This window comes from Anser cygnoides, chromosome 3 (genome assembly GCF_040182565.1).
Source record: "Anser cygnoides isolate HZ-2024a breed goose chromosome 3, Taihu_goose_T2T_genome, whole genome shotgun sequence".
In the NCBI taxonomy this organism is placed as follows: Eukaryota; Metazoa; Chordata; class Aves; order Anseriformes; family Anatidae; genus Anser; species Anser cygnoides.
Window position 1 is genome coordinate 107302085 of NC_089875.1, and position 17935 is coordinate 107320019.

General features: G+C 37.4%; 1 protein-coding gene across 1 annotated transcript in view; it reads right to left on the bottom strand.

Moving 5' to 3' along the window:
• The window catches only part of NOL10 (nucleolar protein 10), a 49077-nt gene that overhangs the window by 19132 nt on the left and 12010 nt on the right, over positions 1-17935 (bottom strand). The window contains exons 12-13 of the mRNA XM_013172620.3: positions 16284-16350; positions 11266-11318 (exon numbers count right to left, since the gene is read on the bottom strand). Coding sequence (XP_013028074.2) covers positions 11266-11318; positions 16284-16350 — 120 coding nt within the window. The remainder of the gene's footprint in view (positions 1-11265; positions 11319-16283; positions 16351-17935) is intronic.

Below are 17935 nucleotides of genomic sequence, written 5' to 3' on the forward strand. Positions count from 1 at the left end.
CTTGTACAACGTCAGGCAATCATGTTCAGGATCCATGAATGCAAAGTTTAATAAGCACAGTGAAAAGCTACTGGGATGATACGTGAAGCAGCAGTGCTCACATAAGATTGTGTACATTCAAGTTAACACAGTTACAGCACAGGGTTAGCTGAACATCAGGTGGATGTGAATGTCAAACAGTCTTTTAATGAAATAACGAGGAAAAACCAACTAATTTTAAGGTGAAATCTGACATTCATGGAAAAGATTATACAATCTGATTGCCTGTGATAAGATAGGCTGGGACTCCATGACCCAAGAAAGCTCCTCCATTCCTCTGTTAACATTAAAAAAAATGCCTTAAAGCAGTTTAACAAAGAAAAAAATCTTTTCTAGATTATAATTTCTAGAAATTAGATGTATTTTATGTATGTGAAAGCATTGAGTCATGTATAATCTACCTGTAGGAGACAGACAAAAGGAAATATATTTTAAATAAAATGGCACACAATCACTTTACATTTTTAGCCACACATTTGCTGCAGAAAGCAAATGCACATCTGTGTGTACATATTCTCAGCTTCAATTATGCCATGTAACAGGAGAGGAAGATTACAGAAGGTCTAATGAGGGAGGAGAAGAAACTGGGTGATCCCCAGGGTGTGGGCAGTGATTGAAATGTGCAATTGCGTTTTCAACATAATTAGCTCCCTAATTGCATAGCCAGGTTTAATTAATGCAATTACATGAGTAATTAATTACTATTCATTTTAAGAGTACTGTTTTTAATGTTTTGTTCTCTAATTTTAAGAATTAGACAGATCTCAATATGTAATAATTTTGAAAAGTTTCCATCACATGCATCGAAAAGGGAAGAGAAGAAAGAATACCTCCTTATGCCTTTGTACAAGTCAAGGTTACATCAACTGCAACCTGTAGCTCTCAAAACCCCGATGTATTATTTCTAGCTTGCAAATATGAAAAACTGCATCTCTCCATTCTTGTTTCTGTGCTTTATGGGCTTCAGGTATGTCCAGGCCAACAACTTCAGGGAAGCCATGAGATTAGCTTGTGCTAGAAAAGAGCCTTGGGATGACGTTACCTCGTTATGTTTCTGTCTCCTATGTTTCCATATACAGTACATTTCCCCCAGCAACCAGCGTGCTCCAAACAATTCGTGATTTTCAATATTATTCTGGCATTCATTTCTATTCTGCTTTTCCCCCTATGAACACTCCACGATCAGCTCCAATTGTGCCCTGTTCATCTCATGAGTAATCCCACTTAATTTACTGAGTAAAATTCTTTCATTTTCTAAATTAAATGGGTTTGGGGAATATACTCCAAACAAATCTCCCATATACTTACATTTTTCTTAATTTCATGCTTTCATTTACCCTATGCTATACAGTGTGGATTTGATGCTTTTACAATAACTGAACTTCTACGGCCATCAAGTAGCTCACTGGAGTACAGCTATGACCAAGAGACAGAATAGCACTTTTTTACTTTTCCAGTTTGTTACTAACAACAGCATTGCGTTTGGTTTTAAGCCCACGCACTCATAAATTTCACTGAACTATACAACGAATTGGCTTCTTCTCTCATCCCAACTCCGGCACATCCAGACATTTTTGGCAGATTCACTAATCTGAGAGAGGTTGGTTTTCCTACCTTTCACTGTGCTATGGGAGCTGCCAAATCAACCACTTGGAGGTTTTACTCCTTAGAGAGCATGTTAAAGGAAATGCTGCTTTTAAGATCTTTCCAGTGTTAAACAAAAACTGCTGCAGGAACTTGCACACATCTTCTAGGAATGAGATACTAAATCTTTCTGCCCTGGTAGTTATCAGATAGTAAGTATTCTTTTTCTAATCCTAAACAGTCTAGCTTCATAGGTGTTTTTTTGTGTTCTTGTTTAATCTCATGTTGTCTGATCTGACAGTTATTAGTCACTTAACCAGCCAGAGGCCTGTTCTCACTACGACTGTCTTCCCAGTGAAGCCACCACCTTTTGAAGAAGGCAATAATCCTGTTGCTTGTAATGTTGAGGAAAAAAAAGCACCCTCCAGGATAGGAATAGCAAATAAATTTTCAGCAAAGACAGAAAATTACTCCTTAAAACTGTAAATGAAATCAACAATATTTCTCTTTCTCACTAGACAGGAAGAAAAAGGGATGCTTCTTAAGTCAGTTACCGGCAGTGGCATTAAGAGTTAAGCAGCCTAATGCTTTCATCAATATCCCTGTCATGTTCTGACATGCTGACTCAAGTAAAAGATAAACACTAGTCACTCTTGCTATGGATCTCTTTATTTCTCAAACTCCGTATGCTTTTTTTATGGTCTCGAGACAATTAGCACTGAGAAGATTTGGTGTCAGAAGAACAATAACTAAAAATGAAGTGCAAGAACCCACTACTTTCATTTTAAGTCACCTAATCAAATGAAGCTAAGGAGGAGTGGCTTCTAAAAGCATGTGTTACAAAGCACGATCTGCTTCAAACACTATCCCATAAATATCAGCTGGTAATGAATCTGAAGTTCCCCAAAATTCCCCAAACACACCACCACCCCTGAACCCTGCCTGGTTAGAGAGCTGGATCAGCAAGCAAAGCTCGAACAAACTCCACGACCACCAGCAGGAACCGAGCCACCACCCTGAGCAGAAGGAAGCCTGCGACCACCAGCCGAGCGCTCCTGGCAGACTGAATCCCGACACCTCGTTGGCACGGCACCGCAGAGTGTTTTCTTAACAGAGGAGAGAAAGTGAGCTTAAATATTCCTAAAGCTTTTTAATCTGACAGCATGTTACAATCATCACTTTTTTAAACCCGTTTTTACCCTTTCCTCCCACAAGAATTCCTCCTGGATTCCAGGATTTTGAGAAATGTTCCACAGTCTGTGAAATGTTCAAGCTTCACTAACCAAAATACTTAAGGACTGAAGTAATTAGTACTACTTCCAAATTCACAGAAGAATGACAAATAGGAGTGCCCTCCACATTTTACATGAAGTCTAACAACAATAAAAAAACTAGCACAATATTCTTCAAATAATACATCCCTCACAGAGCTCTCCCGCACCATTTACAGTTGTGATGGGGTGAGACAGATAAGGCAGGTGTGAGACTTTACAGCTGCCCTGAAATTCTTTTTATTATTATTATTATTTATTATTATACTACAAGGAAGAGCTTCCAAGGTGGTCCTGCCTGTTCCAACGAGGTCAGAAACCTGCATCTCAAAATACAACAGCATCTCTTGTAACAGTAAGGACACAGGCCTACAACGGACAGCACTTCCAAAACTAAGAGGGATGAGGGACACGTACATTGATTTTAGTATGTATGCAACAGCCACTGATTGCAACCTAAATTAACAAGTTAGAAGAACTCAGAATAAGCTAGAAATGCAAAATCTTGGCAAGCCATCTTGTCTGTCTCTCTGACAGCACAGGAAACTTCTCAATCGTCACCCTGCGTGGTGACTTGCCTCTTCTTAGGTCACTACAAACAGCTGGGCTCTTGCAATACGAGCAACATAGCAAGTACTTTTACAGTGTAAATATCTTAAAATTCATGAAAACAAAACTGACTGTACTGGAGTTAAGAGCATGCCCTGTGTTTTAAGGAAATTTGAGGGATGCTACAGAAAAAAAAAGTAATGGTGAGTCAGGCTGCACTTCTACCTTATGTAACAGACGAGCTACTGGAAATCCATGAGATAATTGCCTCTCGGGGCAGTTTAGCTGCTCTTTGCGGAGCTGGGAGCAAGGCTGGTCTGGGCACTTACTCAGGCAACATCCAGGAACGGGACAGCAGCTACCTGTTGGGAACGTGCAGCTCCTCCAGAGAGATACCTTCAATGTGAACCAGTCTACTCCTTCCAGAGTCCTATTTCAGCACAAAGCTTTACTTAACTTAGGAAATGCTTTGATAGATACGTCCTACTCAAAGGAAATTATTTCCTAATGCTAGCTTTCATACATTTGATTGGCTTTATTTATCTATCTGCTTTGTGCGATAGAAATCCTAAATCCTCACAGCTTTTAAACTACTTTTGTATATATATATATTTTTTTTTTTAACTCAACACACTCTTTGGTTCACTAATGAGTTCAGCCAGAGGATGACACAAATAAGCCATGATACTCTATTTTCAAAAAATATGAAATATTTAGTTGAAATTATCACAGAATTCTCACATTGTCTTTTCTGATCCAAAAGAAAAAAAAACAAAACAAAACATGACCACCCACTAATTCTTATAACATGCTGGCAGACCCTAGTAGGGTATAAAACTTCCTTCTCAGAAATTATTATATACATATATATTTTTTTACATTACTTGTGATATGGTGCTGCCTATTAAAGAAAACTGGACAAGTGCTGTCTATCGTATTATCACCCATAAGAGCAGGAAGCAGAGCCCATACTCCTTCATAATCTATTCACGATGTTGAACTACTACACCAGCAGCACCAAAAACATCTCTAGCAAATTTTACAGGAAGATCAGAAATTGTTTTCCAATTATCACACGTTGGTGTTTTTCTTCTGTGTATGTGTGAAAAGCGGTCGTTTCTCTCAGCCAGCGCATGGGAAACGGAGGATATCCTTTGTTGGGACTAAGCCCAGTGTGTTATTTTTCAGTTTGAAAGTGTTTAGGTTAAAAGGAGGAAGCTCACATTTCTGTTTGTCAGGATAAACAATTTTTTCCTAAGCTTGTTAGTACTGCGAGATAAGTAATGTATCATTCATTAGACAGCCGCCTTCTATTTTATACTGTTTGCATGATTTTACGTATAAAGGATTAGAATGTTCTGAATGGAAAACCAAGCTCTAGAAGGATGACACACCGAGATTCTGAATTAGCTTAAAGGCCAAAGCCGCACTGAACTGTCTTTTTGTTAATGGAAAATTTTCTTTCAACACCACTGTCCTTCACGGTCCCAAAGCACAACTGTAATATGTGATGCCACAATATCTCTGCTTTCTAGACATTTTGCAGTTCTTGAAAAAAAAAATAAGACTATGGTTAAGACCAACATTTCCCATTGTATGCCATAACTGCTGCATTCTTATTTTACCTTTTTTATTATTTTTATTTATTTATTTATTTATTAATTTTTACCCCCAGGGAATGAAACACTGTTTTTGGATAGAAAAAAAAACTCTTTGCGCAATTCAGTTTTATGGTTGTTTTCCACCTTACATAAAATTTCTCAGGTAATGGTTACATTGAAGCAGATGAACAACTCTAAAAAATTCACCCTCGCCATACAATCTTCAAGAAGACAGTTGAGGCAGCATTAATTCACAGTGACCTAATACTGCCAATAAGACATGAAAACATCCTAAAAGAAATCAGAATCTCACAGGCTAACACTAACCTGCTCCAGTACTGTCAAAATGCCAGTCACAAATACGAAAACAGTTGCATTATTTACTTCATGGCATTTGTTCATGCTGAGGCCAAAACTCAGGTTAGATGATTCCGATGCAACTCCAAGCTGCTGCCATGAACCACTCGAATGCAGGCTGACAATACACAGCATTGGTCTCAAGTCCGACCTGTGGGGAGGTGTTCGCCTCTAATTGCATCCCCACCGTACGAAGACCCAAGAAAGAAAGGACAAGAGTTATCAGATCCCCAAATAATGAAAGAATGAGCAAGGAACTGTTGTGAAAGGTCACGACCATAGAGGTTAAGTGTGGTACATGCCTCATGAGAAGCTTCTCAGACTTTTTTTTTTTTTTTAAGTGAAAAACAGAATGTTGGAAGGAATGAATGTAAGGAGAATATCCAATGTTTACAACCCCTTGTACAGCACCAGTTGATAGCACTCTGCACCAGGCTGACAAAATCTCTTCAGTAAATTCAATCACACGTAGCAGCTAATCTGCAAACCTGCAATCCAACTAAGCCATGTTCATCTTTAACTTATAACCCGGGACTGTCCCAAACTAGTATCAAGAGAGAAATAAAAAGAATGAATTAAGGTATAAAATAAAACTGCCTTCACTTGTATTTGCCTCAGTATAAATTCCATCTACTGATTTGTTTCATCTAATATAAAGCACATTAAATTTAAAGCATTTAATTAGAAAATAAAAACATATTAGCTAGTAGAATTTGGTGCCTTAATCTGTGGATCTGTGATTATATTATCTCAGGTAACTACTAAGGAAACCTGCAGGTTTGCCTACAGGTTTCAAAATTGTTTTTTTTTTTCCCCTAAAATTAAGATTTTTTTAAAGAATGTGCATTATTGAGGGGCAATCAACAAAGAGATGGTGATAAGTTGTTATTCGTATAGGCAAGTAGAGGATCTAAAAAAAGGAGAAATAAAATTATTTAAAACAGCACATACGAAGGGAAAGTACCACCAGTAATGGCTGGTTTCGTTGAAAAGCCACCCAATTTGAGGAGGCCAAAGGTCATAAATATTTCTAGCAATAAAAAGATTTACACATCCAAAGAGGGTATTGTATTAGAAACCAGACCTTAACTATAAAGATATTCTCGGAGAAACTGGATCATTGAGCAGGCAAGAAATACTTGCCCTTGAAACATTTCCACTTTGTAACTCCAACAGCCCTGAACTAGGAGAGCACTAGGGTATCAAATGATTTTCCAAAACCACCTGAAAAGAAGCCAGAGACGCTCCAGGATTTATTTTTTCTTAAAGAGCTTAATATCTTCCCTACACCAAAAGTACATTGCTTCTAGCCTCAACAGGGAGCTTTCTGCCAAGACTGCAGGAAAGTAAAAAAACATCCAGAACACAGAATATTACACTCAATTAATTACAGTCTTAATTGCTCTCTTCTTTTAACAGCCTAATGAATAGAGCAAGTTTCAGTTTCAGTATGTATATGTAGCCCAAAGTTTCAAGTCCAATAAAGGAGACAAGACTGGTTTGAAATGTCTGTGCTAAGATCAGACATGTTCCCGTAACCAGTAGTAAACACTCAAAATAAATCATGTATATACCCCTTGCTTTCTTCCCAAAGGATCCAGAAGGTAATATGTAGGCTTTTCTCTGTACAACCTGGAAAGTGAACCTTACATGTCATGGAAGCTGACAGCTTAGCTTAAATTTAGAAGAATCTGGCTCATCTTAGGTCCCAGTCCATCAAACCACCTTCTGTCAGTGGAGCTTCTTCCTCCCATTTCTTTGGGCAGAACCTGGGTGCACTATTGACTCAATTGACGTTTCTGAGTCAGTAGTCTGAAAAGTATCCCAGGGCACATACAACTTTCATTTCAACCTTCCCGAGACACACTTCAAAGCGAGGTACCAGGAAGCCAGCTGGCAAGAGGCAGGTTCCAAATGTTTGCATAAACTGCAAGTTAAGTATTAAACTATTGGCAAACAGCCCAATTCTAGGCAGAGGCACTTGCCCTCATTAAAGCCCAACAAAATAAAACAAAAACAAAGTCTCTAAGCTAAGCCACTCAAGATGTTACCTGCGTAAAACAAACATTTCATTTTAGCAGTCATTTTAACAATAAATTTGCCTTTTACTCATCCTCTGCATTGGGTAGCTGCACAAGGCAACTTCTTGCTGTTTAAAACCAAATCTGCCTGTCATTTCTAGCAAACCAAAAACCACCTTCTTTTCCCTCTAATAGTTTGCATACTAAAGGAACAACTGCTGTGATTTTTTTTTTTAAAAAAAGCATAGTTCTCTCAGACATTCCTAGTCTCAAATGTCATACCTATCTTGTTGAAAATCCTGCAGTGAAAGCTGAAGCACGCCATTTACAGACAATATTATGATAGCTGTTGTCAACTCCTTCATAATCTTGAAGTTCAAGAGACAGTCATTTTTTAGGTTTGCAATGGAAATTTAGCTTTGGCATGAACAATGGAGAGAACGGGCACACGTAGACAGATAATTCATTCAGACATGAGCTCAGTCAGAGCGTACTCCAAGCTAGCCAGACACAAGCCAGCTCCAGTTCAGAAGTCATAGAGCTGTGTTAGCACAGCACTGTGCCCACACTAATAAAACCTGCTGAGAGGCCGGGTATATTAGGCTGGGCACAGTCCTACGCTGTCTGGCCAACTTGAATCGAGGACAGAGGATTCTGGGTCTGTCTGCACCCAGCCATGGGGATGCACACTCCTGTGCAGTAAGACTTCTGTGCACCTCTTCTACAAAATATGAAAAAAACATTTCAAACTAGAAGGGCTACAGTACAGCACCATACACTCAAGAATTTAAGCATCTACCTCAACCATCACCATGATATTGCCTTGTCCTTGTTCCAGTGAAGACTTAAAGAGCAATCATTACTAGCACTACAGGGCAGTAAGTGCTGGGGCAATCAGATGAATCCTGTTCACAAAAATGCACTTCCAATAGTTCTGAAACACAACTGTCCTCCATAGCTGGAGCTTTTCCCTCAGGCATTTATTCTGTTGTGGAATATAAGAATTGTAATTTAGTTCTTGTCAACATCTCAAAAAGACAGGACACATCTTAAACGTTATTCATGTCTATTTCAAAGTAAACAAACAAATAGAAAATTAGGCTGTTCTTTGGAAAAATGGTGAATGGTTCTTATGAAAAGCCAGAAAACTTCTCTGTGAAAAGAGATCAGGCAAAGCAGCAAATCATTAGTTCTTTAGTTTTGCTCCAAAAATGCACACAACTAAACTCATCTTTGTCTGTACAAAGGAAATTACTCAGAGTTCCAAGTACAGGAAGAAAATGTGTCTTAATAATCTACTGACATACAAACCAAAGGACAGGTGTGCATCTGAGCTCAAATAACTAGCCCAAAAGATCAAGGAATAGAAGCGTTAAAATGAACACATTAATAACATTGAGTTTTTCTTAATAACAAATGCCCCGGAGCAGCTTAAGGCTGACACGACTTCTCCATTTTATTTTTTCTTCATTTGAAGAGGAGATTAAAAAAAGCCAACAAAAACAGATTTAGTGAGCTACATACTTGATTTTTAGGAAATGCAGTAAGTAACCCTTCAATTACACAATACTATTTGTGCCAGACCTTTCATTCTTGCTGGGCAAAATGAAAAAGGCAAATGGGGTAAAACAGCAAGTTAGCAGAGTGTGAAACTTCTGTTCAAAAAAAAAAAAAAGTCTTCTATCTTTGGCTTTTCTATTGTCTAAAATTAATATTCCATGTTTTTATACTATCTGAAAATATTCACTTGCAACGAACAATAGATTTTTGAATGAAAAAATCACGCCAATACTTAACATGTCTTCAGCAGCCTTCAGATGTGAAGCCACTGACAGGAACTCGAGAAGTTCAGCTTATTCAAAAGCAAATGTAGCCTGGGTAGTACATTTTAAATCAAACTTTAAGTTCTCTTTATACACAACAGCATTAAAAAAAAGAGGAGGGAGAATTCTTATATGTATTTATGCTTTAGCATTCATCATTTGGGAATCAATCATGGGTCCACTTTTATGCTCATGTGTCACTGTGACCGTAAAACCCATAAAAAGGTATGACTGAGAGAAGTTCAGGTGGACTCAGGTACCCATAATCAAAGAACACTGACAAAGGAATACAGCATAATGTTGATTTTCATGGGAATAGCCTGTACTCCACAAAAATAATAGACAATGTTAGGCAGTATTTAAGTTTGTAGTTAATGTCTGTTAAACGTAATCTGAGATCAAAAATAATGTTTATTAGCTAAAAAATCCATATCTGACTTCAGAAACATACATACAATATTCACAGAGCCTTCTACAAAAGTGAAACTTTAAGAGAGCAAAAAATAATTTATAGTATGTGCAAGAATATTCAAAATAATACTTGCTGGAACAAGTTCCGACAACACCCATTGCTGGTGACAAATCAAGTCTGAAATATTTTTTTGGCTAAGTGGCAATGTTGGATATGTACCTCTAATGTGCTATACCAGTCAGGTTCATATATCATGCATACTTGCACAAAAAAACGTCAATGCTCAATTTCCAGAGAGAAGCTGAACCATAGGCTTAGTGACAGGAGGAATGCAGGTGGTTTTTTTTCCTTCCATCTGAATTACTTAAATTCAGTAACTAGTCTATTCAAGTTTTAAAAACTGAACAGACTTTGAAATTATGGGAGTTTGTCTTCTCCAATCCCCTAATTAAAAGGAAGATAGATAAAGGCTTGGAGAGCTCTTCTTAAACTTTACAAAGAACAAGATAAATAGAAACACCGTGTGTTCAGCTTCTAACTACAGCTAATGCTTGGTCTTAAATACAAAAATATTTGTTGTCCCTATTACCATTGTTATCTCAAGCATGGAACAGCTCCAGTAAACAAAATGGTTAGAAATGGGTTCAAGAAATTGACAATTTCCATCTGAAAAACCACCTGATATAAACGACACACAACAACTTGGTGTATAAAAATGTACATTTCTTGGAATGCAAAAATTTCTCTCTGTTAGCTACTTATATAGTTTAAAATATTTTTCAAAATTAACAAATTTTGCAGTTTGTCCAGTATGTGAAGAAAGTGACTTATGGAGCGGTGTACATAATACTGGAGTTCAGTCTGCTCTTCTGCCTGGAACATTTGCTTATGTCCCCTACTATTTATCTCCTTCCAGGCCATAACAAATCCTAGAGTGTACTGTAGAATCAAAAACATAACCTAGAGTGAAATGCTGGTGTAGTTTTCTGTGGAGTTCCCTAACACCAGAAGGCCTGCTGTTAAGTCTCCCTAAAATCAACCCACAGGAAGAAAATGCACGCTTAACTGTTAAGCTTTTTGAGTGAAAAGCTTCTCAAGTGAAAAGCTCCAATTCAAGTATGGCACTGAGCAGAAACTACTGCTAAGAATCACGCACAAAACCACACAGTATTTCCTCGTCAGGACACAGAAGAATATTTAGTCCATGGTATACAGTGATACAGTCATGGCATTAAAGACGCTAATGAAATATTTTTCAACAAAGCAAAACTATTACCTCAAAAGCAAATTATACAGCCTCCTTTTAGGAATTCTTTTCTCATTAGCTATCTAAAGCAATTTTTTCCCCATCAAAGCTCTACCTGAACTTCCTACTGCCATTAGCCAGTTCTGGAAGTGTTAGGAAAAGACATTGCAAGCTTTTGTTTTTATAAATAATAATTCAGTATATAATATAAATAAGTTATGGTTATCTTAACTTTATCATGAAAAGTCACAGAATCTAGACAGGAATCTGCAGAAATCATTTTCCAACATGAAAACCTGACTTGGCACCAAATTACTGGCAGTTTTAAAAGAGCAGTATCAGCAACAATTTGCATTACTTACTGGCATGTAATAGATATTCATTTTAGGGGCTTCATTGGCAGTCATTAGCATTCCTAAAAAGAGATTTCCACGTTAAAAAATGTTGGTCACAAGAGGATAACGTTACTTTATATAAATATCTATACACACAAACACACAAAGTATTTAATTCACATGAAGTAGGTTTGTACACAGGACTAGGAAAGAAAAGCCTGATAGTGCAATTAATAAAGCTTAATTTCCTATATATTTGTGCCTTTTGTTCTCTATCTTAAAAAATTCTCAGCACAACTTAAACAACAAAGTTCTACCACCTGCAGATTGCCAATTTTCATAACAAATTTTAATAGTTCATCCCATAAAACTGTTTAGAAGAAATCCAGGCAGTACTACTTAAAACCTACCTTGGGCATAAACCGGTGTTATTAACACAAGGGGGTTTTGGGGATTTGTTTTGCTTTGTTTTTAAACACACATCTATAGTCTAAACAATGCCATAAATCATAATATGGTTTGCTGCTTTATTCATATTTCATCTTGGAAATCAACAGTAGATTGTCAACACAAAGCGTGAGGCAGGATATTGTGGCTTCAAATGCAAGTGATTATTAGCCAGGTGGGACAAACAAAATTTGAAATATCTATGAATATACTTAGGGAATGCTGTGAATACTCTGGATATAAAAGAACTATTGCAGAAATATTAAAATCGATGGAATATCTGGAACTGTCACAGGACTTGGTATACATTCAAAATCAGAAACTCTCAGTTTCATCCTCCATAAGAGCTTTTTAAGGACATTTGGCCTGTACTTTTAATTCAGCTTCGACTTTCCAGCATAGGTGATCACCATGTAATACAAGAAGATGCAGCAGGAAGAAGAGAAGAGCAATCAAGTTAGATAACATTCTGATCCAGAAGTAACATATGCCATTGAGACTATGAATAATTGGGGCAGTTACCACATACCCGGAGGGCAGAAATATAATTTACACCCAACTAGAGGAACGCAATTAACATGGGTGGAGTAATCCTTCCTACCTAATCCTTTTTATTAAAAATACACAATGCAGCTAGACTTTTAATGTTAGAAAAAAGGGGGCTTGCTTTCCTGGCAAAGCAAGAAATTTGTGAAAGCTTAGTCAGCAAACTGAGGCTTAAAACCAAACCTGGAAATGGTTACAAGCAGTTTAAGGAAAAAGCAAGAATTCACAGTATATTTTGATAAATTTTGTGCTCCCTTAACTTATCAGCGTGTTTGGTACTACTACAGGAGACAAAGCATTTCTCCATTGACTGAATATGAATCACTAGAGATAAACCGATAGAAATTAATTCTGCAGGTGCTTCAAAGGTGACAGTAACGGGAAAACCTCCTCTCTGGGAGTCTTCCACCAATAACTGAAGGCGGGAAAGTTGTCTTCAGAACAGTACAGGGGTGGGTGTATATTAAGGGGAAATACAGAAACCAAAAAAAAGGAACAAGTCTGTGAAGGGAGAAGTCTACTGTGCACTATTCATTGTTTCAGCTCATTATTTCTAACCAATTTTTACGGGAAGGGAGACCACACCCTAATAAACTACACAGCAGTCTAGTGCAATCACTTAAAAAGAGAAATAAACGAGAACTCTTCTATCACAGAAGCCATTTTAATAAGACTGCATATAGAAAGTGATCAATAATACAGTATCATTCATTTAAAGAAATGAAAAAATGCGTATGAAGCGGTAGTAAATGGGAGAGGATGTTTTAGAAAATGCAAATTTTTTACCTGTAAAAAAATAATTTTACAATAATAGAAACAAATGATGTACAAATTTCTATACACTGAAAACACTGTTAAGTTGCAAAAGGGTTTGCTTCCCACAGAAGGTAGTAGTACTGAAAATGGCTGCTGAAATAATTTAATTAAAAACAAAAATAAAGCAATAAAAAAACAGAAACACAGCTACTGAGAAAGATTAATTCACATTATTCTGATCCACATCTTACCGTATTTCAGAATGTTGTTACAAAATGGTTTCACTTCTCCATTTTTTATTGCTTTCGTAACTGAGACAACACAGCGTTAAAACTATTTCATTACTGCACATGCAGCAGACGTTTTTACGTAAAAAAGGGCTGCAACTAATATGAAGTAGCAGCTGCTTTCTGTGTTTTTTAAAACAAAAACTTGAATATTACAACTATTAGAATAAAATTATAAATAGAAAATGTAAAAGTAAAATATCTACGTGTACTAGGTAGCAATTTTCCCCAAAGAAAAGCATTCTAAATGGAGGTTCAATGACTTCTGCTTTGTGACATTTCTGACATTATTCTCTTCAAGTCTGAAACACAATCTGTGTGTTTCTCATGAATCAAATTCTGAATTCTGACCCACATCAGTGAAATTAAGTAGGTAAATGTGTATTGTTCCATGCATTGATGAACAGCAGAGCTGTTTTAAGGGAATGAAAGAGCGTAAGGGAAGGATTAGGTTACAGGCTTTCTGAGCAGTAGTTTCACATGAAGTCTAAGCACAGACTGGGCAAAGGTCCTGGGATTTGCTGTGCCACTCCAGCTTCTAAACATCCTGAGGTGCCCGGAGAATGCTGAGACCCCAGTGACAACACTGAGCTACACTCGTACTATCAATTAAATGTTATTGCCTTTCCTGCTTTCCTCAGCTGCAACATTTGTATTACTGGAAGTATTTCCTTATTTTCAGATGTTCAGATGTAATCATTCTTTACATTCTGAACTTGCATGAGGCATTGCCAGGCATCCTAAATTTTGTAGAAACAGTATTTATTACAAACGTGAATGCACCACCTCTCACCTTAAATCTCTTCGTTTTCACTGAAACACCTTCAAGTTTTTCCCCTCTGCCTTCGCAGGGTTATAAATTACAACCTAATTTTCAGCCCACAACAGCTCTTACCAAAAGACCTCAAACCTGCCCTCCCTAAAGACATGGACAAAGAAGAAAAAGCAAAACTGACTCGTGAGGAGACATGGAACAGAGGACTGCAATGCACACTCTAGATGACTGCGATCAGACATGTAGAAAACCAACGTCCCATAAGCAACATTAAATAGACAGGTGCATTTAATTCTTTGTGCTCCGAGATTCATCCTGCAGAGTCTCACAAAAATCATTTAAGCCCAAATCAGCACTTGAGCTACATCTACATACCACAGAGACTGTAGAACATCCGTAGCTGTGTGACATCCATCCTTATAGATATTTAAACTTGACTGGTTATGATCTGAGCAACCTGTCCAGACTTTGAAGTAGGATCTAACTTAAAAATTGGCCTTGCTTTGAGCAGAGAACATACAACCCCCAGAGGTCCCTTCTAAATTATGCTAAGATTCTACATAACTTAGTTGTCTTTCCCTCCATATCATGACCCCTTCGTTATCAATGCTGCATGGATGTTACTTCACTCCAGGACTCTCATTTGGATCAAACCGATAAGCTCAAAGGTGAAACCTGGATGAGATGCTAAATGTAAGTCACTTCAATGACCTTTTTCTGTAATGCTCTTCCTGTGGCCTCTATGGAAGAGGGAGGACCAGGTCTGGCTACCTCCACGTTGCACGGCCCACACTGTTACACAGCTGCTCTCCAACACCCCCAGAAGAACTCATGCGTACAACCAGAGCACGCAAGATGCGCCCTCAGCACCATGCCATAAGCTCCCTTTTTGGCAGGCTTCAATTTTTTGCCTAAAGTATTTTTGGCACATTAATCTGGGAAAAACAAATATATGGAACACAAATTAGAATGCTATTGATACATTTTTTGAAGACTCATTAAAGAAAAACAAAAAACAGTCCAATTGCTAAGTACTGTTAACACCATTCTTTTTCAGAGGGGGGTAAACCTGAGCAGCATGGAAGGGAGCTAGTAATTTCACCAAGATCCTGCAGACCCTTACGTTGCTGCTGCTGCATAAAGTCAAAAAGGCTTACCATCTCAGCAGAACTTGAATACTAAGTTCTCATCTTACCAAAAAAAAAAAAAAAAAAAGACATTCTTAACCGAAGTTGGCAGAAAAGGCAAGATAAGTTTTAACTCGTTAGAAATCTCACTTATCTACAATCTTGAAATTGAGCTGCTGGTATGAATCAAAGTCTAAGTCGCTCTGTCTTCACTGCTACCTCTCTGAAATTAAGATAATAGCAGAGTGCAACACAGGCATTCTCTGATCAAGAATTTTGTCCTCTGACATCTTAATTTTTCTTTCTTTTTCTTTTTTTCTTTTTTTTTTCTTTTTTTTCTTTCTTTTTTTCTTTTTTTCTTTTTCTTTCTTTTTCCTAATTTTTCTTTCATCTTTTTCAGTGCTGCTTTCTAAACAGGAAATGGGTGTCATACTGCTTCAGAACTAAGCAACTAAAAATTAAAAGTTTTAGTGCAGTACACACAAAAATATTTTACACAATACAACCACCACTGTGTAAAATATTTTTTCCTCACTAAGTAGGATCTGGAAACTAGTTAAAAGTGGACCTCTTTTTTGCCTTCAAAACATAGTGCCGTGAGACACACCAAATTTGAGAAGAACGCAGATCTGTGCATTTAGAATTCTACACTTACAAAGAAAAGTATTCCAGCTTAACTAGGGCACAGTAAGTACTGTAACTAAAAAACAGGAAAGATCAAATGGCCATAAACACTTGTAAAAATTTGTAAACTCGTTGTAAAGAGGTTTTTTCCTAGCTCTAGAAAGCAAGCTCTAACTGATCTGGAGCTTAGCCTAGACAAAAGGCCAAAATTCCTTCTCTTATGAGAGACTTAAGATATTTGAAAGGGCAAAAGAGGTCAATCACTCAATTGACAGCACAACAGCTTCCAACTGCAAAGGGTCTTCGATTTAATAAAGATGAAGAGAAAACAATGACACTAAATAGCAAGTAACTATTTTTCCTAGCTCTATCATAAGGAGAAAAGTAGACTTAATTTGCATCACCTAAATAAGAAAACCACAGTTTGGGTTAACACACGCTTTCCCTTTTGAACTTAATAAGACATTAATATATCTAATGTACCTGAATTTGGATAAAGACAGACATCATTGATGTCATATTCTGGCTCCATTGAAGTAAATATCTTCCCCTGTAATTGAAGGAAGATAATAGATTATAAAGAATTCCAAACAATATAATGAAATTTAGTAAATATAAACACTATGAATAGCCATTATAGAAGCTAAGAAATATGATGTTATCAAGATGGCAGAGATTTTGCAGAACAATAAAATGTTATTAAAGTATCTGATCATAACATAGGAACCTCGTACTGTGCTCTGTCTCCCATCAGATCTTTTACACGGGAGTGCTGTCTACTGCTTATCGAGGACACAGCAATGTATTGTGGCACCTCTGATTTCTTGGCTCACACTTCTGTGTTGAAAATTTATGTCAGTTCAGCTTCATTTTATTTTATGTAAAAGGAGGATGAGGTCCATAAGTTCCTGGTACATTGCCAGTGCAACCCTCGTTCTGTTCAAGTCTGAATACGGTAGTTTTAAGTAATTTCATTTTTTTAAGTACATTAGCTGAAATGATGGATGGGGAGTGGAATTTTATTCTGGAGCTTGGTTCTTCCACCCTGCACATGTCTACCTAAAATGAAATATGGCTCAGCACTTTATTTGTAAATTACAAACTCAGTATTAAAGAGGTCTAAACACAAAATTATATAAAAATAATAAAAGTATCCACTGGTATGTAGCTTAGGTCAAAAATGAAGTTTTAATGGTTAAGAAAATGGTATAAGCAAGAAACGTTTAAAAAAAATAAGAATTGGAACAGAGTCTGAAAAACCCAGACAAAATACAGGTGCTCTTGTAAGCCAAGATGCAATACAGCCAGTTAAAGAAGTGTGTCTAACAACTGGGCCACAGAATCTGAAGCATGAGAGTACATGCCTACACGGTTCTAAACGAGGGACAGGAACAGAGCAAATTTACATCCTATTCCTCTTTTCTCTTTCCCTGCAGCAATCCCACCTACCTTTCTGGGCCCTTCCTTTCCCTCCCAGTTATATGCTGTTACCCCACCCACCTCTGGTCTCTCCCCGATGATTAATAAGAGTCCTCCCCCACGCCAGTCTTAGCAGACAAAAGCCTCATACTCCCCACCCCAAGGCACGTCTCAGCATGGGGCTATTCTGGTATCAAAGCCATATGCTCTCCACCCCGCAGTCTGCCTCTGCAGTTGGTTCCCAGCCAGAGATAGTCAAGAACCAACATCTGGGAGAGGTGGAGCCAGCTGGAACATACTCTAGGAAGGAGTCCAAAGCTATCTTTGCCTTCCAGCGGTAAGAAACCCTCCCTTTTCCCACTGCAGAGGCCACCTGACAAACCTTAGTGTTTCATTCTCAGTGAGGAAAATATCTATACCTAGGAAAAATGAAGAGAGGCCACTGCAGATGTTTTAAATAATAACCAATAATTTATTTGCCCTTTAAAACAATAAAAAGTAAAAAAAAAAACACAACTGCTTGCAATCACAGAAAAAGAGGCTGTTGAAAGTTCATGAAGAAATACAACAATAGAGAAATGACTGCCTGAAATAGTTAGAGAATAAGTGCCTCTAAACTACTGTTACTGCTCCTGATATGTTACTGTTACATTACACAGCTAGAAAAGCATAGATACAGAATGGAGCAAGTTTTAAGGACTAGAATGACTAATGAT